We start from the raw sequence: 23,180 nt of genomic DNA, 5'->3' as shown, positions 1-23,180 counted from the left end.
TAAACTTCAAAAACTAAAAACATCATTTTATCCTGATCTTAATTTCACTCATTCTATCAACCCCAAAAAGCAGAGAAAAGAACATTGCTTTTACTTGGGACACAGAAAAACAGAACAAAATCTTTTTAGTGGTGTAGAGTTTCAGCGGGAAGTAAAAGAAACGAGGTTTTAAAGCCTTCCACTGTGAATCAATACCACTCCTCACAATTAACTACCACAAATAAAGTGTCGCGCTTCGGGAAAAGCTGATAAATAAAAGCTTTTTAAGAGCTATTTGCTTGTGTCTGCAGCAAGCTGCCTGTAACCTTCTTTCTGGACTCTGTGCAAAAACAAACCATTCGAAATGAAAGGATTTTAAACAAGTTAGCAGCTCCTGCTCTTTGACTGAGCTGTGTGTTCTGCGCTTTGAGCACAGTGAGTTTCTATTTTCATATCAAAGTGTGAAACCGATTGTTTGAAAACTTTCATATTAAACTGCGCAATACCACAAAAACATTTCAATTATCACAGGGGTTACGTTCCAGACACCCCCGTGATAGATGAAAATCTGCGAAGTAGGGACGTTGTATTTATTTTAGTATTGATATATATTTTAAGGCTTTATAAATAAACCTTTCCCACACTCTTGCAATGTTCTTAACAATGTTCACACTTCATTATTTTGAATAAACAATCCATGCTGCTCGTGCGGTTCACTCAGGTATAAGACAGACACACACACACTTTCTTTCTTCTGAGGCTATCTGTTGCGTGCCCGCCTGTTGTGTGTCTCTGGGACACGATGGGGAAAGACAACCCACTCTCCGTCCACTCCTTTCTCTTTCTCTGCTGTGACAGACGGCCTCAGAAACTCTGAAAAAGAAAAGAGGGGGCGGGGGAGTGTCTGTCTTATACCTGAGTGAGCTGCACTCGGTCACTCTCTCTTTTTTAAGCTGATTCACTTTTTTTATTTTTCCACCTAAGCATTTTCTCTGATATTCTGCATTTATTAATCTGCTCCCTGAGCAATAGCAAGGGGAAAGACAGACCCCACCCCCTGTCCACTTCTTTCTCTTTCTGAGGCTGTCTGTCACAGCAGAGAAAGAGAACGGAGGGGGCGGGGTCTGTCTTTCCTCCTCGCTACTGCTGTGACAGTCTCATGCTACAGCTGAATTAACCTCCTCTCCAGCTCATCCTCAAAAAAAGAAAGGAGGGGGGTATGTCTTATACCCCTCCCATCAATAAGTCAATTGTGCCATTTACAATCTTGCGTTAAAAACCCGCGAAAGAATGAGTCCTTGAAAGTCGAACCGCGAAGAACCGAGGGACTGCTGTACTTAAAACATTTAATTTCAATCTCCTGAAAGTAAATAATTATTTTTAAAAATCAAATTTCAAAACGCAGGAAAAAAACAAGTTATCAGGACGAGCTAATGAGATATTTAAATGTATAGCATGTTTGCATGTTGTGTAAGTGTCTGTGTGAGATTAAAACAAAAACGGAGGATTTGAGTATGAGAGATGGTCTAATAGTGACAAAGACACAAAAACTGCCACAGCTAAACAGACACAATTCAAAGACACTGTGGCAGAGATGGTACTCTCCACATTAGTGCACTCGTTCCGTCTTGTTCTCCTCCCCACCTTCTTTCTGACTCCTCAGCCATCTTGAGTGCTCTCATCTCAGCCTCCAGCACCTTTTGTTCCATGATGCGTCGCTCCTCCTGGCCTCGTATGGCGGTCACTTTGATGCGCTGCATCTCAGTCTCAGCCTCAGCAGCTTTCTGGGCCAACAGCTTGGCCTCCTCCTCTGCTATCTGGGCTTTTTCAGCCAGGAGGTCCGCCGTCTGTTCTGAACGCAGCTGGAGAGAAGCAGGGAGGGAGGAGATTAAAGGCCAAACAAGAAGAGTGGGGGCAAGGAAAGTTAAAATCGACAGAGAAACTGGAAAAAGAGAAACCGAGAACTAGTGACACATAAATGTGCATCCAAAGCAGAAATAACTTTGCTTCAACGCCTTTTTATTTGTGTGCTACTGGAAGCAAAAATTTGAAATGTAGATTGAGTAAAGCCTCATAACCCTACCAATGCCTCATTGGCCATGTGAGCCTCATTCTGCAGCTGAATTAACCTCCTCTCCAGCTCGTCCCTGGCTCTCTCTGCGTCCTCCCGTAGCTGCTTTTCCCTTTGCAGAAGCTGCCTCTCTACCTGCATCACCCAGAAAACACAACATGGTTAAAAAGTGGAGAAAGAAAGCATATCGAATATGGTAATATGATGAAACTTGTATGTCTGGTTTCATTATAAGACACGAGTGTGAATAAAAGTGAGGCAAAACTGAAGTTTAGACTAAAGGCTGTACATGTTTAAGCTCTAATATAATAACAGTAAGTATATGAGCACATAAATAAAATATGAGTAGCTAAACTGATTGCAGGTAATGCACATTTCCATCCACCTGTGCACAGAAATACAATGTGACAGAAATTTGATTAAAGTGTTGTATAACAAAACAAGTTTCTAACAATTGACTGCAGTGGAAGTGCTTGTATGCTGATAAAATGGGAACAAAAAAAACCTTTCCCAGAACACAATCAAATGTTAGTTTGAAATGCAATTTAAAAATGGAACATTTTGTGTTGGCTTTAACTCTAATACTAAAAAGTATTGGGAAAATGCTTTTAACGTCACGATCGCCGCTCTCTGCCACGGCCACTTCCCCGTCACTAATCGGCGCTCATGCCATGCACCTGCTCCACACTAAGAGCTCCATCCACAGCAAACCTATGCCAGATTATCAAACCCTTCATGGTATTAGATATCTAGCCATTTTGTTCATGTTCACGCCTGACGTTCTTGTCTCGACCTCACGCCTTGTCTTTCGGATTTACTGCTCTGCCTGCTCCTCGTATGATTTTGTTCTGCCCTTCGGACCCTGGTAATGACGACCCCTTTTGCCTTGAGGTTTGGCCTATGGATTTGATTTTGGACTTCTGACTCCCCGCGCTCGACCCCTGCTTTGTCTTTCGGACGATAACTCTGCAGCTGCATCTCATCTAGCTCCGACAGGTGGCTCCCTTATCACCTGCCTGAGAGGACTTGTTTGGACTCAAGGCTCCCACCAGCGGTTGCAAAACAATAATACATTTATTTAAATGCTCTTGTTGTCTGTCTGAACTTTTGAATCCTAAAACCTGATCCTTGGCATTTAAAGGCCAATAAAGACAATGCAACATGCCTGAAATTATGCATTTCTGTTTTATAAGTAATGCTTAAAGTTAAAGAAGCTATTACAATACATTCTGAGGTTAACCTAAGAATAGTGTATGTACTATCCAAAGTTTAGCATTTGTAAAACACCAGTGCATATAGCATTGTATTACCTTGCATTTGATTTGCTGGTTAAAAGTTGCATTCAACATTTAAATAAAAAAATCAGATGTTTTTCACTCTGTTATTGGTACCTGCTTTCTGGCCCTCTCTTCTTTAGCCTGAGCCTTCATTTGCTGCACTTCAAGAGAGTCCACACGTCGTCGTCGCACAAACAGGTCATGGTTCCCGATACACAGCTGGAGGATCTGAAGAGCAGAAACAAAACCAATTGGTTCCTTAAACGGATACACTGCTGCTTGTGGAAGGCTAAATAACTTTGACAATGTCAGCTGAGCTCACCAGCTTGTTGACTCTCAGTCGGGGGGAGTTGAACTTGAACACTTTTGTTTTCTTGTCCAGAGGTTTGATGGTAAACTAAACGATAAGAGACCAGAAACGGATGTTAATGTCTGATGGGACAGGACATTATTTCTTAAGTTTGTTAACAAAACCAGTAGAATATTTTCAAACTTAACTTGAACGTGAGACAAGATTTCTTATGTTGGAAGCCAGAGATACTTTAAATTGAATTACTGATTGTTCCGTCATTTACTTAGATAAGTAACATGTTACAATATTTGCTGTTAAACATGTTTAACAGTGAATTCTCCCACCTCCTTGTCACTGTAGGATATGTTGCGGATCTCGTTCCACGGGAAGGAGCACTTCGGTGTCAGCTTGTTTTCTGGCTCGTAGATGTGCAGACCCAGGGCATCCACTCCCAGCAGCAGGTCTGTTCCCTTTTTATTCTAAACCACATCAGAGGGAGAAAAGCTTTTCTGCTGCTCGACACAAGCGAGCAGCTGTGAGACCATGCTCCCGGCCACCATTCATTTGTACCTGCATTTGACAGAGGTGGCTCTGCTCGCCAAAACTGTTTGTTAGAATTGAGCCGAACAATGCTGCTTGTTCATGTTCAAATATCAAATATATAAAGCTGAGCTTGACTTTCTAAAATAGCTTGGTTTTGAATAAAATGCATGAAAACAGGCCTTACTTAAAGGGTTTCCGATTTGTTTTGTCGACGACTCGGTCATAATACGCCAAAAGCAAATATCAAACATTAATTATTGTAATGTTCAAAACTCCAGACACATAATTTTCAAAGGTGAGTTTCATTACTTATGGCTAAAAATACTTTACAGTAATCCTTCGCTACTTGACACTTCATTTATCGTGGACTCGCTCTATCGCGGTTTTTCAAAATAAGATTGGACATGACACACCATTGGTTGATTGATGGATGAGTCTCACGATTGGCATGGAATTTTTATTTAAAATAAATTATTTTAAATTATTTAGCACCTGCTGCACATTTGTGCAGCCCAGAGTTGCAGAAAAATCTTCCTCCTGCAGCTTTGTGCAGCCCTTAATGCTGCAGGATAAACTTCCTGCTGCAGCTGATCAGCTGTTCACCATGCAGAACGGAGAAGTGGGCAAAGAGCAGACGAGGCAGGGAGCTGAAATCATGACATTCTGTGCTCTTGGAGCGTTTAGAAACATTGTTTAAAATATTGCAAGAGTGTGGGAAGATTTTATTTATTATATCTACAGTATCTATCTAGAGACGGACGGACGGACACAGACAGACAACTACTTATAGAGCACAGATCCCGCGGAATAAACAAGGAACTACTGTATTGTGGCTTATTTTGTAATAAAACTGCAAAGCTGCATCAACTCACCCTGATTAAAAAGTAATTGACGCCATACATGTCCAGGTCCTGAGCTATTTTTAAATACTCCATCTCAGCTTCATCCCTGGTTCAAAAATGGATAGAGGGAGAAAAAGATTGAGAAGAACTCAAAAGAACACAGAGAATAGGAGAGAAAAGGAGAAACAGAAGTAGAAAGAATAAAACGATCAGACCTTGTTTCCTTTGCTTTTGTGTGCAGCATCTATCAAAACTCTGCCACATTTCTCTCGCAGGGATTAAAAAAACCGACACTCCACCGACACAAAACACGACTATAACTCCCTAACAGGCTTTTGGGGTCATGCCTGATGGAAAACAAGACTTTTCTGATGCCTCCAAGACAGTAAATACAGCTGGAAAGCAAGCAAAGACAACAAACTCGTTTCTTCTTGCTCTTTTCTCTCAGCATGTTGGCAGATCTGTTAGGAATTCAGGGTTAAATTATCAAAAGCAAGTCATTAGCATACTTTAATGGGTGAGGAAGAATCAGGCCGTGCTGGAGCTCAAACTTGTAACAACGCTGTTTGATATGGGTGGTTGGAAAACTGATGATTTAAGCTTCATGAATGTTTAAAGAGACAAGAAATCAAAATGCAAAGTAAACAAAAACTTCATTGGGTTGGACACGAAGCATACTCTTAAGTTCATACGGCAAAATTCTAATAGAAATACTTGATTTATGCAGTGAAGAGCAAGAGGTGATGGATTCACTCCATCCATCCATCAATCAATTAATCAATCACAGGGCCACAAACGAGACAAACAACCGTTCACTCTCTCTCACACTTTGGGACAATTTAGAGTTCCCAATCAGTCTAATGTGCATGTTTTTAGTCTGTGGGAGGAAACCGGAGTACCCAGAGAAAATCCACGCATGCACAGAGAACATGCAAACTCCTCCCAGAAAGGCCCCTGGTGATTCTAACCAGCAACCTTCTCGCTGAGAGCCGACAGATCTACCAACTGCACCGCCGTGTCGCCCGTGGTTTCACTCGACAAGCAATATATAGATACAAACGACCGGTTACTTCTCAGCTACTTTGACGTGGCACTTGTGTCTTAATTTTAAACCAAACTCCAAAAGCCTATGGACCAGTGTACAGATGAGGGTACTCTATTAAAACAAGGTGACTGACACTTTTCCCATTGCCAGGAGCAGTCGAAGTTACCCTCAATGTGCTGCTAGAATCGATTGCTCCAATGAAAACGCCTGCAGACATTACAAAAAGAGAGCAAATGCAAATTGACTATTTGGAAGGCTGCAGCGGACTGTAAGATGTCATACAGGTGATTATCTGAGATAAGGAGAGGGAGTTTATAGCGTGTCCACTTGGATGTTCTGTTTCCCTCTCTCCTAATGTGGGCTTGGACAGATTGCATTTGATTATTGCAGAGTGATCTGGAACAAAACAAAAAGCCAAATCTACCTGTTTTTGATAATAAAATGCAGGTATTTGTATTTGTTAACAGGTTAATTTAGTAAATGTAATCCCCCCCCTCCCCCCCAAATTGAAATTCATGTCATTACTATGTCAACACTAATGGTGACAGGTTTTCAGTAACACGTTGCCTTAGGGTTCACATTACTGCTGATCTTCATCTACAACCCTTCATCACTGTGCTAAATACGTATATAAGAACCCCTACGTTTTTTTCAACTGCTCAAGGAGAATAGGCTTTTTGACCAGTGACTCAGTTAGTACTTTTCCAGTGCTGAGGTTTCTGTCTATTAGAATTCACTTTCCAGTCATAAATCTCTCCGCCAGAGAGATTTAGGACACTTTATATCCCTGAAACCGCTCACATCCATTTTAACTCTGTCTCAAGTTAACTGCAAAACAAAGTGCAAGTGCACAATGACCCAATTTTCATTTTTCTGTTAATGTATTTTTACTACATCATTTTTATAGCTCAGCAAAATTCCCTGAAGGCAGAAACAAGTGTTTTTGTTGTGATCTTCTTCGTTAACACTTGTGCATCTTTTTTTCTGCATCTCAGTATTCAAGCAGACTCCCGTTTTTGTATAAAAGAGAAACATTTATTTTGAACCAAGTCCTCAGCATGCCTCACTTGAACTTGCATCTTAAATTGTGCTTAAGACTGTTGAACTCGCAGCAACCTGGTTTAAAGCAGCCAGTTTTACCTCGTTCTACCCCTGTGCTCAGCGTAACATGCAGTGATCCTCTCCTCCCACATTTCCGCTGTCATCTGGTACAAATTAATTACCTGTAATAAAAAGACAAACGTGTAAATGCATGAATAGCAGCAGACAATCCAGTACCATGCAGGCATAGAGTAAGACCTTATGACAAATATATCAACACACTTGCGTATAAATGACGGTTAGTAAAGGCGGCTATCACTCACCCTCTTTGGCAGCAGCTCCTCCTCGGTCAAGAAGCCTGGTTTATGAACATCAGGGTCATAATCTCCATACTGTATAAAGCAATGGAGCAAAAATGAGTCAAACATCCCATTTCCTGAGAGATGTCCATGCAGTACAACTGCATCTTGGGAAACGTGGTCATTAATGTTCACTGCACATCCAGTGGCCCAATTGTTGGAGGATTAAGTGATGCTATTAGAGAGCTGAGAGGAAACGAAGACCACTTGGAAAGGTAAGAACTATTACTATAGTTGTTGAGGTACAAATTATATTGCATATGAATGAAGACGGCTATAAGTGCAATGGCATGGCCTATGTGCTGTGGGGAATTTTTTTTAGGCTAATGTAAAACTCTTTAAAAGGCCATGAAATATTGATGGGGTACCGCTTTAAAAAGTGGGTTGTCAATATCATTTATCTATAAAGAGTCATTGCATACTTTCAATAATAAATGGACATATTAGGTTTTTACGGTTTTTTATATTGATTTTTGCATGAAGTTAAAGTTCATCTCTATATATGTAAAACGATACATTTAATGTGAAAAAGCCTGGAAGATTCTTGTTCATATTCTTCAATCTATTTTAGAGTTTGTCCTTTTTACAATATTTTAAAATGCTGATTAAAAACTCTTGGTTTTATGGAGGGGTAGGAGTTGTGTTGGTGAAAGAGTTTACTAACTTTACACCCAATTAAGGAAATTCTCGAGCTCATCCAAGGAAGCTGACCAATCAGAGTAGACTGTTCTTTTAGGAAGGGCATCTTAAAGCTTCTGTTTATTTCAAAACTAAATCATAGACAAACAGCACTCTGCGAGCAGCATCATGTGAACTTTAAATAAAAATATAGTCTTCCATTTTTATGAAACAGACATTTACACCTCCAGATGCAGGAAGAGGGCCATCTGCATCATGAAGGACCCCACTCACCCAGCACACAAACTTGTTGCCCCGCTGCCCTCAGGAAAGAGGTTGAGGAGCATTAAGTGTAGAACCACTAGACTGAGGAACAGCTTCTACCCTGAGGATGTTACTCATGAATATTTAACCAGAATAATCACTGTGAAAAATCACATCATGTTGCTGCTGATCTGTTTCGTGTTGCTGCTGATCTGTTTCATGTTGCTGCTGATCCGTTTCATGTTGCTGTGTTCATTCGTGCTCATCTGCTCACACAGTTCGTGCTGCTGTTCGGCGTATTGTTTTTATGCTGTTAGTGCTTAGTGTATTATTTAGTTGATGTTTTTCTTAGTTCATATCTTGGATCTTATTACTGTTTTTCTTTTACATTTTACTGTTTGATGTAACTGGGACCCTGTGTACATAATTTTGTTCCACCCCATGTACCACATGTGGTGCGAACGACAAAGAAACTGAGTGACTCTGAAATACTGTTTAGTCTGTTTTCTTTGTTGTTAGTAATAAATGGCTTCTCATTCTGCATCTTTATTGTAGGAGAAAAAAAGGCTTAATCAACATATTTCCACAAATGCTGATAATCAACTTTAAGAGAAATATTAATTAATTATTTTCTCATGTCAAACAACCCGTCATCGACAAAACTCCAGAAAGTTCTGCATAATTTTGTTGTTTTTATTTGACGCCAAAAAAAGTGCTTTATCTGCCTCTTCACACGTTTCTTTTATTTTAATGCAAACAATTTTTGACCATATCTTGGCGGGAAAATAAATGCTCCCAAAAAACATAATCCTGTTTCTGACACCAAAATTTCACATTGCATCTGGAGTTCTCAAAATTTAAGTCCTTTTATTGTTGCTAAACATCAAACGTTGATGTGAGTTTTTGCTACTGTGCAACAATAATTACCTGTACAACCTTTGCATGATAATTTCTCTAAAATCATAACCACAGCACATTTAAGCAATGAACAGTTTATGGTGCATAATAAAGTTCATTACATGGTGTAGGAAAAAAAATAGTATAAGTGATTAAAAAAAATCACTTTAAAGTCACAACAAACTCATTTTGTTGTTCTTAACAAACATCCAGTTATTTTGAACATGACGATGTCCATTCTTTAATAATATATTCAACTATGACAGAATAATCGTTGATTGCATTTAAATTTTCATTACAAGAAGTGGAGTTGATGTGAGGGCACCAGTCTGAAATCACTTCTTATCCAACCTCACTTTCATAAGCTCAGTTTACTCTGCAGAGTCTGGAACATCAGTGCAGTGACTAGCAGAACTGAGGTGCTGAAGACTATTTAATTAGATCCTGTCCCCTCAGTTTCCATCACCTCTTCTACTCCCCGGGGTTTCTTACTCGTTTATTTAAACCTGCTAAATTATTCATGATATATGGACCTACTGAGGTATTTTGATATTGCTGGCTTGAGTTTAGGGAGATAGGGTAGTACTTTTACTGCAATATTACTCTCAAAAACTTCCTTATAAATTACTTTTCTCACAATTATTTCAAAAAATGCTAGGTGGAACCAAATAGCAGAGCTGGTGTCGACACTTTCATCTGTTAACAGTTGAGGCTGTTCGAGAGCTTTAATGAATGGTTCCCTATCAAAAGACAACTTTTTTTTTTGTTTGTTTGTTTTATTCAGACCATGTGGATAAAAACAACCATTAATGGCAAAATTGTGAAAATGTTAAGATTCTCACTGGCGTTGAAAAGCAATTCATTACTTTTGTGCATTTCTTCTTTAACTGCAAGATGTTTGGATGCATTTTTGTGCCTAAAGATCATTTTAGGATGCTGAATTAAAAGCGAGTGGTAAACAAACTCAGTTTATTTGATGTGCGATGTACATGAGAACGCTGTACAGTAATGTGCTCTGAAAAACGCATCAGGTAAAACGGACACAGCATATCTGGTGAGGAATTATCTGTTCACACAAATGGGAAATAATCAGTGTCGCGTTATAGAAAAGAAAAAGAAATGCATCTCCAAAGGGAACAGGCTTGCGGTATTCATATTAAATTTTCAAAGATTTTAGTTTAGGGCACCAGACTCATTGAAGCCTCTCATGAAACACAAAGATTCCCATCAGTGTTACTTATGCCTGTTTGCCTGTCACATTCAAAATGGATGAGCCGAAACAACCTCATCCCCTAGTGCTACACATGTCTGCAGATGAGACGCCCCCTTCTTTTTTTAAACACCAGCTGTTTAGTTGACGTTCTTGTAATACTGAGCATACTAAGAACTCAAATCACAAATAACTGGAACCTCCGAGGGCCTACGAAGATATTTAAAGCTGAAATAAACTGATTGTTTTGTTTGAAGGTCAAACAAAAACATCCACAATTAAATACACATATCTGCAGGATTTTAAATGCATGCTAGTAGAAATATACTGTAAGTATATTTCACTTACAAATACTGCAAAATTTGGAATGATCACATTCTAGAATTGCGCCGCTCAAGGTGGCTGCATGTTGGAGTAGCTGTTACTTTCATTCTGGGATATTGCTTTTGAAAACTTTAGTTCCTTTTTTTCTGTATGTCGATGGCTTTTTTCAGATGATGATGTGCAGCTGGAAGGATGTTTACTGAAAACCTTCAACTTTTGGACATTTTTTTTACAATTGGGAGCAGCTGATTAACATCTCAAAGCTCAAACTACTGCCCCAAATCCTAAATGAGTTGTAAAGGAGGTGCCGTGGATGCATCTCCGTCTACCTGGTGGAGGTGCTCAAGTGACTGCTGAGATCCTGGAGCTGGCAGGAAACACGGCTCATGACGACAAGCTGCTGAGAGGAGTGATCATCGCTCAGGGAGGCGTTCTGCCCAACATTCAGGAGGTCCTGCTGCCCAGGAGGACCGAGAGGCATCTGCAGCCAGTTTCTTCAGCTCCGATGTGGGACAGACTGTTGTGTGATGGACTATTGCGGGAAATCCTTCCTGCCCACAGCCATCAACATTTATAACAGCTCTTAATGAAACCAGGATAATGAGCTACAACATTTAATTTCACTTTGGGATTAATAGTGTTTTGAATTTAATTGAATTAGTGCTAGTTAAACTAAAATTATAGCTTTGTGGCCATGAATGATGCCTTTACAGACAAGCAGTCAACTTGCATTTAAATTGATCTCTGCTTCTATTCATGAATTAATTGGTATTTAAAAAATATCATACTTTTGAATTTATGACACTAGTGCAGCTGATTTTTGTTACGTTGAATAAATGTGTAAATACTTTATATTTTCATTATAATACACTATAACGTATTATATAAAAATACGTATTATATTCCCGTTTTTAGTATTTTACCCCATTTTATAATGTAGCTTGCTTTTATTTTGTTGTCGCTTTTTTTTAACTTTTCCTTTTATATGCTTTTTTTTATGACTATTGTTGTGTGTATCTCGCCTGTGGTTTTGTTTAAAACAGGTCTCTCTTGAAAATGAGTCCATGTGACTCAGACTAACTTGTATAAATAAAGGTTGAATGAATGAATATACAGTATAGATGGCTGTTTAGCACATCAAGTCATGACAACAGCAAAATAAAAGCTTTGTGGCATCACAGTTTATCCACCAAATTGGACAATTGCTTTCTCATTGGTCATGAAATAAAACAAAGGGAAGGAGAAAAATTGTGTGATGTTTAGCATAGTTGTCCGACAGCAAGTACGTCTATGGTTTGAAACTTTAATTTATACTAAGCTGTATACATAAATAAAGGTTGAATCTTGGCTGAGGCCTTTCTGTGTGGAGTTAGCATGTTCTTTCCGTCTATGCAAGTTTTCCCCAGTTTACTCACACAACCCAAAAGCACGCATGTTGGGTTAGTTTGCACTCTAAGGAGTGAGTATGTGAGCACGGTTGTGTCTTGTGTGTTTCTGTAATGGCCCTGTGATGGACAGATGACCTGTCCTGGGTGTCCCCTGCCTCTTGCTGGAATCTTGTAGTATGTCCATTACCATGTGCATGTTCCACGTACAACAGTTCAGGAGGATATGAGAAGAAAAATGTCTCTCAAAAACATTTCAACAGCAGTTGTACTTACCAAGAAGCTGCTGCCCCTTTACACCGCCAGCCAGTCGTACTCAATCTAATCAATGTTGACTTAAATAAATAAAACCAGACAGTTTTGCTGTTTCCAGAATGGGGGTGCCCACACCAGGGAGTGCAAGGCCCAAGTCGATTTGCAGATTTTTTTTAATCCACAGTCTCTTTTCAACTAGGCTTGCCAAATTATTATAGGAAAGCGTAGTCTAAGTGGTCTTGGTCAAATCTTTCAGGTGGCTAAATCCTGCCCGCCTGTCAAATGTGCACTGCAGTCTTCCCAATGTTTTCTAGTGGATTTCAAAAAGATGGGATCCTTCAAGCAAAACGCTTGAGATTGCTTGATGCTTATTAGGAGAGCTTTTCCCCCGGAACAGCAGCTTCTATGGACTGCAGGTAACTGGTTTAATCCTAAGCATGTAAACCAAAGTTTATGTATGCCTTTAAAACAGGAAAAATAAGTTAAATAACGCAAATAAAATATAGTTATATTGATTTGTTAAACTTGGTCTTTTCTGAACAACACTGGCCAGTTATAATGTAATTCCACCTCTGCCTTTAAAAACAGAGTTTTTAGGAGCAGATTCAGCAGATCAATTACAAAAAAATGTATTTTCTAAACCAGACAACTGTTTGTTTTCATATCCTAATGGATAAAGCTTTTTTTTTTTAAATATTTCCTAAACATTTTATCACCAAATGTTGGAGCTACTGGCTCTTCTAATGGGCCTTTTTTAATAACTGACCATCAGTCAAGATTATTATGGCAAAAATCTGCCTAACGATTGGTAGCTATATGACCGGAGAAGCATTCAAATGCAATAATCTAAAATACCACCAATTAGGCTCATCTCAGGACAAAGAAAAGGCACTCCTGATGAAAGAAAATCAAAAGTCAGTTTGGAGCTGGACTCCATGATGGAACTCAAAATCAATATGAGAATGGGCCGTCACATTTACTTTAGAGAAACTGCAACGACCTGACAGAATTTCATCCACGTTCTTGTTCTACTTTGCTCATGTCAACATGCACACCCTCAGGCCAGCCAACGAGCCATAATGATACGCACTCACCTGAGAGGCCGTCTGATCAGATCCCTGGACTACACTAATGAGCTCCTCTGAGACGGCTCTAAGCAGCTTCCAAATACCTGCAGGTATGTTTTAACTGCAGGAACCAGAGTCTGTCTTTAGGGCATTTTCCGCTGAAATATGAAGTGGATTTTACTTTTTATTTTAAATGCTATAAAACTGTAAATAATAAAATGCAAGGGATTTCAGTTGAGCTACTTGCGCTTGTGTCATTTAATTTGTCTTAGACTTAATAAACAATAAAAGGCAATACAGAAATGAATCGCATCTCCCAATGAAAAAGCACAACAACTTGGTAAACACTCGTATCTAGTTTCTTAGCTAGGTGAGCACTTTTATGCTGTTTATACACAAGTGGTGTTAATTAAATACCTAGTGGCATATTTAACTATGTTAAATGCCAGAAAGCAAACACTTTGCTCTGTAGCGTTACTGGAGATCAATGCACAACTTTTCCAAACTGTTGGTGCCGTTTCTTTAAGATGATCCCTTCATCACAGCGAGCAAACTTGTCCAAAAGTTTTTGACAATTGTTTTCTTAAGCAGGATGCTCTTACGGACACAACCTGAGCTAAAAACCTGCAGCCAAAAAGATTACAGGCCCGCACCACTGACCGCTGAGCTACCTCAGCCCCATACAAAACTTTTCCAAACTGCTGAATGAAGCAAACAGGCAGGTCATCTGAATCAGACATTTTTACTTTGCTTTGGTGTAGAGTGCTTTACATATTTTATATAGATAGAGAGGTATAGAGATAGATATAGAGATAGACAGAGATATAGATAGATTTATAGATATTTTTTTGTTTTGTTTTATTACTATTACTTAGTTTCTTTAATAGTTACTTGTCTCAGTTAGTGAAAGGTAATTAAAAGAAATATATGCACCCTTTTCTAAATAAGAGTAATGATTGTTAGCTAACACATTCTGTTTGCTCTCATGCACCGGACCCTGATGGTTTAGTATGAATACATTACACCCCTACTGTCTTCACTGATTTTCTTTACAATAACGATATTGAGTGAAATCAGAAGAAAATATAATTTAAAAAAAAAAACACCCAGTAAATTTCTCACCATGTGAAAAGTCCAAAAGATGAGACCAGATAGGAGAAGTTCTCGACAAATAACTGAATGCATGAACAAAACTTCTTGAAAATGACTAAATCAAATTACTAACCTTGGCATGGACAGCATAAGAAGCCAACAGCACGGATGCCTCTGGAGGACAGTGGATCTCTTCCTCGAGGATCTTCTCCTTAACCTAAAGACAAACTAAACCCGATCAGCTTTCACAACTCGCTTTGTTGCCTGAATGAACAAAGCCCTTGTCAGTTATGCGAACATTTATTTTACTTGATAAATAAGAAACAATTTCACGTAACACTTTGCGCTATTAGGTTGTTTGTAAAAGCACAATCAAATCTGTTATTTGATCAATGGGCACTATTTCACACACGTGAATCTTTTTTTTTTTTTTTACTTTAAATCAAGACTGCTTTCCTTCAGGATGTACTGAGCAGAATTTCTTCCTTCACTTTAGAGAGGCAAAGTAATACGAAAACATGAAGGACATTAAACGGAGAATATTTAAACTGACTCATATATGGTAGTATACAACTAAAAGTTTTATATTTTATGCTTTAGTAAGAAGTAACTAGAAACAAGTTTTGGACAGATGTGTGTTTGACAACCAGAACAGAATCCCTCTAACTCCTGATGGACGCTTGTGAAAATTACATTTAGCAAGAAAAAAAAGGAAAAAGAGCAAGTCAAGTAAATTCAACCTTACGTAAAATAAGAATAAGGGTATCCATCCATCCATTTACTTCTGCTTATCCAGGGTCGGGTCATGGGGGTAGCGGCTTAAGTAGGGAGGCCCAGACTTCCCTCTCCACAGCCACTTGGGCCAGCTCCTCCAGGGGAATCCCAAAGCACCCCCAGGCCAACCAAAAAACATAGTCCCTCCAGCGTGTCCTGGTCTTCCTCTGGGTCTCCTCCCAGTGGGACGTGCCCGGAACACCTCACCAGGGAGGCGTCCAGGAGGCATCCTAACCAGATCACCGAGCCACCTCAACTGGCTCCTCTCGACGTGGAGAAGCAGCAGCTCTGCTCTGAGTCCCTCCCGGATGACCGAGCTTCTCACCCTATCTCTAAGGGAGAGCCCAGACATGCTGCGGAGAAAACTCATTTCAGCCGCCTGTATCTGTGATCTTGTTCTTTCGGTCACAACCCAAAGCTCATGACCATAGATGAGGGTAGGAACGTAGATCGACCGGTAAATTAAGAACTTCACCTTTTTGACTCAGCTCTCTCTTCACCATGACAGACCAGTACAGCGCCCGCTTCACTGCCATTACCGCACCTATCCGCCTGTCAATCTCTCGCTCCATTTTTCCCTCATTCGTGAACAAGACCCCAAGATACTTAAACTCCTCCACTTGGGGCAGGACCTCCTCCCCGACCCAGAGAGAGCACTCTACCCTTTTCTGGCTCAAGACCATGGCCTCGGATTTGGGGGAACTGATCCTCATCCCTGCCGCGTCGCACTCTGCTGCGAACCGCTCCAGTGAAATCTGTAGATCATGACCTGATGAAGCCAATAAGACCACATCATCTGCAAAAAAACAGAGAAGTGATCCTAAGGCCACCAAAATGGATCCCCTCAACACCTTGACTGTGCCTAGAAATTCTGTCCATAAAAGTTATGAACAGAATCTGTGACAAAGGGCACCCTTGGCGGAGTCCAACTCTCACCGGGAACGAGCCCGACTTACTGCCAGCGATGCGGACCAGGCTCTGACACCGGTCATACAGGGACCTAACAGCCTGTATCAAAGGACCCGGTACCCCGTACTCCTTATAGGGTTCCCCAAGGGATGTGGTCGAACGCCTTCTCCAAGTCCACAAAGCACATGTAGACTGGTTTGGCAATCTCCCCACCCTCCAGGACCCTGCTGAAGGTGTAGAACCGGTCCAATGTTCCACAACCAGGACGAAAATCACACTGCTCCTCCTAAATCCGAGGTTCGACTATCCAACCGACCCTCCTCTCCAGAACAAAAAATAAGGACATATTCTAGTAATTACAGTTTTTTTGTTTCCCTTTTTTTTTTTTTTACCTATTTAGACAAGTTATTTTTATGTTTATTTTACCAGTAAGACAATAATTAAGAGTTAACACCTATACAGAAAGCAAAGGCAGTAAGTGTTTTACTTGTCAATGGTTAAACAACCTTGGTTGTGTGTTTACCATCTAAAGAACTTCTTTATGGTGTTAGACTGTTGACCAATGTTCTGTGGAAAATTCCTTCAGTTGTAGGAGATAATGACTATTTTACTGTACACGCAGCTCATTCGCAGCCATGCGCAGGACTTCTGAAACAGGACTTAAATCTGTGTTGTGACTTGACCTTTTCTACAAGCCTGAATTTCTGATTTTCTTTGCAGTTTGATGAGGCTTGTTAATATGCTTGGGATCATCAGCTTACGGTAAAGTTCACTTCCAGGTCAAGTTTAACTTTCAGGTAGATAACCCCGCATCATATGTGAGCACTCTTTGATCAAATCTATAATTTAGACCTGGAACTGTGACTGCAAGTTCATCCCACGGCAAAGCAAGTCCAATTAAGAACTTTTTCCTCACTATGCTTCACAGGTGAGATTCTTCCCCTAAAAATATATTGTTTGGTCTAAAGTTTAACGTTACGACTGAAAAGCAAAATGAGGGTCATATACTGTATATGCTAACATGTTCACTAGCTAGTAATTATTTTTATTGTTTCTCAACAGCAAACATTTTATCCTGTCCTTTTTTTATTCATCAGTACAATCCCAATCTAACTTCAATTTTATCTGCTTCAACACCAACAGCACAATAACTTTATTTTTCTTCATTTGTTAAAATGATGAGGCGTTTATAGCCTTATTTTGGAAATAAAGCTTTGCTTTTGGGTTGAATTTAGTGGCGATGATCAGTAATGAACAAACTGACTGAAACTGTCAGATTTCTTGCAGATGAATAATTTACTTCAAAATGGTTTGGGTTTAAATTTGAGACTGACTGACCAAATATATTATTAGCTTGGAGAAGATGAATGCATGGTACTTGAAATATAATGATTTATGATTTATTGCAGCCTAAATAGTCCTTTGACATACTGATGTTGCAAATAATGATTAATTTTCAATATATTGTGCAGCCCTCCTGTAGACTGCGAAATATAAAAAGAACCAAGTGTCTGTAAATATTGGAAGTGTCTATAGGATAAACCTTAATTTTCATGACTGAATAGCTTTTTAAATGCTGGCAAAATGTATGAATTGTTGCTAAGTTTAGACATTTATACAAATTGTGTAAAATTAATATCCTAAAACTGAACATGAAATATCAAAGTTCATGCTCAGTAATACAGGTAGAAAATCTGACGTTTTGTTCTTCATCCAAAGGACTTCATCAGTCCAAGGAGCCATAACAAACTGAGTCACACAAGCAACAAACCCATAGTGGACCAACCAGTTTGCTGATAAGATGGTTTCTGGGGCCCGTCCTCTCCCACTATGATGCAGCTGCATCCAAAGTGGTTCAAAACATCAAATTTCATTCTGAATAATCTGGTGGTGGTTGTTATTGTTGAGATGTTTCGTCCTTCATCCAAAGGACTTCTTCAGTCCGAGGAGTCGCAGCAAACCCACACTGCTTGTGGGACTGAGTTTGTTGTGGCTCCTTGGACCGATGAAGTCCTTTGGATGAAGGACGAAACGTCTCAACAACAACAACAAAAAAAAATGTCCAGATGACCTGACTGAACTTTGGTGGATTAACATGAAATAGCTACAGGGGCTTAACAGCACCAAATAATGTTTTGTATGGACAATCAAGGAATCTGTGGTACTTCTGCTTAATTCTGTCGGTGAATTCAGTTCAGTAAACATGCCTAATCCAAGTTGTCTTTAGCTTAAAGCTAAAGGAAAATCTCTTAATTCAGAAGGACAGATCTTACCAGGTGTCTCTTTCTTAAGCTAATATCGAACTGAATGAAGACTTGAATAGCTACATACAGACCACAAACCTGTGGTTACATGAGGTAAATGTTCTTTAACACTCATTACATGAGTGGACAATTTAAAGCTTCAGACCTTGTCATTTGCAAAGTCCGTCATGCTTTCTTCTCGTCTTGAGCTAACGAAGGTGTGAAGTCAGAGGTGACACTTTCTAATCATAACCAGAACTAAGAGGTGGAGGCTGATATCCCATTTTCAAACGAAACACGCTGCTGCTCCAATCACAGGCTGACGTGACTAAGATGAGCATGTGTCTGTGCAAGTGCTCTAAAATGCAGGCGGTTTGGGCCTGAGTGCGTGTATCTGGATGGGTGATCATTTCTGATAAGCACTAATCCAGCTGTCACGCTTCTGACACCATCTGAACCGGGGCCTCCTCCTGACATTACGGGAGTTAATGAGAGAAAAAGAAATAAGACGACAGGCAATGCGATGCGCTACCTTTTTGTATTCTTCTCCCATTGTAGCTGCGTATTGCACTAAATGTTACTGTACATGTTTATGCAATATTTTGCACTGAAATAAAACCCATTTCAAATGCATTAAAATAAATTAAGCACACATAAGCATTTTCTATTTAAGTAGATCTGTTTAAACGTTGGGGAACAAAAGTGCCAAACAGTAACTAAACTAGCATAACGGGCTTGATATTATGAAACTGTCATGGGAACGTGTATCCCACAGGGAACATGTCACTAACCAGGTCAAAAGCAGAGCCTTTAAAGCCTATAATTAATAAATGTGGTTGGTGGCACTGGACAGTGGAAGAACGGTAACAAATCTCATCTCAAGCTGGAGGAATGGTGTAGTAGACTTTGTAGGAATTCCTCTGGAGAGCATTAAAAGGATATAAAGGGCAGCAGTAATGTGTTGTGCACTGATTCCACATGGCTGCACACAATCAGACCAGGACAATGGAAACAAAGTGTATTACAGAGGGTTCTGCTGAGCAACTTTAAGAAACCCTGTGAGCGTGTGCCCCCTGTTGGCGCAGGATGACGATCAAACTGAAGCTGCAGATAAAGATACAAGCACATAAGCCAAAGCTGAAATGAATAATCTTAAATATGCAGAGCATCTTAAATGCTTAGGGTTAAAGGTCAACTGTTTTTTATATTGTGCCTATTAAAATGCAAATAATGTAACCGTAGTATTTTTTACAGCAGGTCAGCTTTCAAGAATATTTTCTTTCCAAGCTTTATTAAAATTCCTTTTTGGGAAATTTGGAAAAAGTGTCTGCCCACCAGCCAAACTGTAATCCCAAACTTCTTGTGAGAGACGTGCATGTATCTCAGCCTGTAGAAATTTAATTTTAAGGCCAAATTTCCTGCTTCTCCAAATAATGTTTTCCACCCTCTCACTGCTCCAGAGAAACATGGATAACTTCTGTAAACAAGACTGACAGCCAGATGTGTTGAGCTATTACACCAAAAGCTCAATATCATAACATGTTTCTTACAAACATCTGTAATACAGTAGCTCAGTAGCAGTATATTCATGAACAAAATAAAAGAATAATGCTGTGATTAGCTCAGCATCAACAGCAGAAACAATCCAGTGAGCTTTAGAATGTGGAAGAAAAATGTGTCAGCAATTTTGCTAAATTTAAGCATTTTATGCTTGACCAAAACTAAAATCTCAAATATCTTAACTCAATATTATATTTTGGGCAGCACGGTGACTCAGTTGGTAGAGCTGCTGCCTCTCAGCGAGCTGGTCGCCGGTTCAAATCCCAATCGGGGAACTTTCTGGGTGTAGTTTGCAAGTTCTAAGTGCATGCGTGGGTTTTCTCCGGGTACTCCGGTTTCCTCCCACAGACCAAAAACATGCATGTGTCCCTAGGTGTGAATGAGGGAATGAATGGTTGTTTGTCTCGTTTGTCTCCACGTGTCCCTGTGATGGACTTGTCTAGGGTGTCCCCGCCTCTTGCACAGTGACTGCTGGATATGGGCACCAGTGAACCCCGTGACCCAAAAAGGAAGAAGCAGGTAAAGATAATGGATGGATGAACACAGAATACAAAGACGACACCAAAAGCAGGTTAGTAACACGTTTGCTTACTTGTAGGAAGAAAAGATGCTGACTGATATCTTGTACTAGTTCCTCTTCAACACTTTCTGGGTAAAACTTTGCCAGGAAGTGAAATGTGAGTGGCTCTTCTTTTGGCACCTCTTGATCTAAAACCTATAAGACAATAAATCAAAATCTCCTCAGTGAATACAGAGTTTAACACACACACACATATATTCATTCATTCATTCAACCTTTATTTAGACGGGTAATCCCATTGAGCCTCGAGGACTCATTTACAAGAGAGACCTGATTTCAACAAAGAAAAAAGACAACAATGGACAACAGCAACAACAATAAACAATTTTAGAAAGTCATACTGCAGTTTTTTGGGGTTTTTTTTACAAATAGGATGGCTAAAAGAAAGTGGTAGCAAAAAACAGCTAGATTCTAAGGTGAATGTAGAAAACTATATACAGATAGATAGATAGAGATAGATATATAAATAGTAGATATATATATAGATAGATATAGATAGATATAAATATATGGAAATGGTAAAACGAGCTTAACCTTCTTCTTCATCTTTAGCCAAGCCACAGTGTCCTTTATGATGTACTGAAGCCCAAAGAACCAGGTTTCCCTCAGACCCAGAGTCCGGCACACCAAATCAAAAAGATCTTTTCCTTTCCACTTAACCTGAAATAGGATGTTTTTCATTCCATTATTCTCATAAGAAATATGATAAGTAACCTTCTTTTGTGAAACTTGACACTTACAGAAAAACACTACACAGGTTTCTTTAACAAAGGCACCAAGGTACATACAATAAAAAAAAAGAAACGAAACTAGAAACATCCCCACACAAATCGTTTATGAATCTTCTAATAGATTATATATTTTATTTTATTATCTTTGTATACAACCCTGAATCCAAAAACAAAACTTTGGACGTTGTGTAAAATGTGAATAAAAACAGGATGCAATGATCTGAAGATCTCGTTTGTTGTTCTACATCCTGTATATACTTTCCAGCATTAATGGTGTTTTTTTCAGACACCATAAGAGCAGCGAGCTTTTGAAATGTGTGCTGATGACAGACTGGATGGTCCCTTACCTCTTTAATACAGAGGACATTGCATTTGTGCTTCCCCCCCACAAAAAAAAAGAATAAATAAATAATCAAATTTCAATTTGTTTGACCACAGAAAGGCTCTCCACTTTGCCTCAGTCCGTTTTAAATGAGCTTTTACCCAAAGAAGATGGATGGTGTTCACCTATGGCTTCTTTTTCTGCGTGATAGAGCTTTAACCAGTGTTTGTGGATGGCATAGTGAACTGTGTTAGATGATTTGTGGAAGTGTTCTTGAGCCCATGTGACATCCAGAACACAGTCGGACCTGTTCTGGTGATACCATGAAGTGCAAATGATGGGATATTCAAAAGTCTTTAAAATTTTAAGTTCCCGTGTCTTTTTTTTGTTTGTTTGTTTGTTTTATATGTGGTGTTGCCATCAAACTTTAAATTATATTTCCCACCAAAAAAAAAAAAACGTTTGTTTGTTAAAACATTTGATATGTTTACTGTGTTCTATTATACTATTAAGAACAAAACAAACAGAATATTAAGACCTTAAAGATGGATTTTAGGCTAATAAAACAATAACAGTAATAATAATAATTCAAAACGAGGCAGAATTAAAGTTTACTTAGGTAACTTACTTACATGCATTTGCTCAACCTAATCATTCCAACACTGGAAATAGAAATCAGAAACTAACATTTTGTGGCTGTGTATAATTACCATCTGCTAACCTTGGAGGAGTTCCACCCTTTTAAATACAGACATGGAACTCTGCTAGTTATTCATTTCAAATACACCACCAACAAAGTGATATAGCTGAAATTATAACCCTTTAAACTCAATCTGGAGATGGGTGCATTTTAACAAGTTTTGGCAGGAATGAAAGCTTTGCTGCTGACTTAAATATATCAGATTGCACTGCAGCAAAAACGTTAAAACTCCTGTTAGTTCGTGGAGTAAAACCACTGCGTAACTTTGTTATTTGCTGCCACCTAACGTCAGGAAGTGAAACGTGCCCTCACGTGTAAACAGAGTTGTAGTTACAGGGCGAGCTGATGAATATTTCAGTGGTGCTCGGGCAGAATCACATGTAATGTACAGATGAAGACTTGTTTTTTTAAACTCACCTCGCAGCTGAACTCCATGTCTGACTCCATGGTGCAGATCCTGACTTTAAAGTTCTTGGCTTGTTTTCTCATCAGAGAGTTGAATCCCATCTTTGCTGCTAGGGCGCTTGCCATGGCGACAGTAAGCTTTACTAGATAAAAGTACTTCCGCTTTACCCTTTAAAACTGAGTAAACTAAGACCAAAATAACAAGCTAGTTTGCATGTTGTTACACATGAGTACATGTGACTTTTCAGCTGCTGTGGATATTTGTAAGACAAGTCTCATTCAAGTTTTAAGACTTTTTTTATGTCATATCTGAACTGTAAAAAAAAAATAAAAAAAAAATCGTACATTACTACTAATTTACTGGGAGAGAAAAACTCCCAGTACAAAAAAACAAC

At 39.2% G+C, this 23,180-nt stretch overlaps 1 protein-coding gene across 1 annotated transcript in view; it reads right to left on the bottom strand.

Moving 5' to 3' along the window:
- nf2a (neurofibromin 2a (merlin)) overlaps positions 1-23,000 on the bottom strand; it is a 33,906-nt gene extending 10,906 nt beyond the window's left edge. The window contains exons 1-12 of the mRNA XM_037680224.1: positions 22,798-23,000; positions 21,162-21,287; positions 20,640-20,762; positions 14,695-14,778; positions 7,414-7,482; positions 7,190-7,272; positions 5,035-5,110; positions 3,964-4,098; positions 3,650-3,724; positions 3,442-3,555; positions 2,063-2,185; positions 1,624-1,841 (exon numbers count right to left, since the gene is read on the bottom strand). Coding sequence (XP_037536152.1) covers positions 1,624-1,841; positions 2,063-2,185; positions 3,442-3,555; positions 3,650-3,724; positions 3,964-4,098; positions 5,035-5,110; positions 7,190-7,272; positions 7,414-7,482; positions 14,695-14,778; positions 20,640-20,762; positions 21,162-21,287; positions 22,798-22,911 — 1,340 coding nt within the window. The 5' untranslated portion in view covers positions 22,912-23,000. The remainder of the gene's footprint in view (positions 1-1,623; positions 1,842-2,062; positions 2,186-3,441; positions 3,556-3,649; positions 3,725-3,963; positions 4,099-5,034; positions 5,111-7,189; positions 7,273-7,413; positions 7,483-14,694; positions 14,779-20,639; positions 20,763-21,161; positions 21,288-22,797) is intronic.
- Positions 23,001-23,180: the final 180 nt, after the last annotated feature.

This window comes from Nematolebias whitei, chromosome 8 (genome assembly GCF_014905685.2).
Source record: "Nematolebias whitei isolate Nwh7 chromosome 8, NemWhi1, whole genome shotgun sequence".
In the NCBI taxonomy this organism is placed as follows: Eukaryota; Metazoa; Chordata; class Actinopteri; order Cyprinodontiformes; family Rivulidae; genus Nematolebias; species Nematolebias whitei.
Note: the sequence above shows the minus strand (reverse complement) of the source record. Positions and strands in the feature narration are given on the sequence as shown.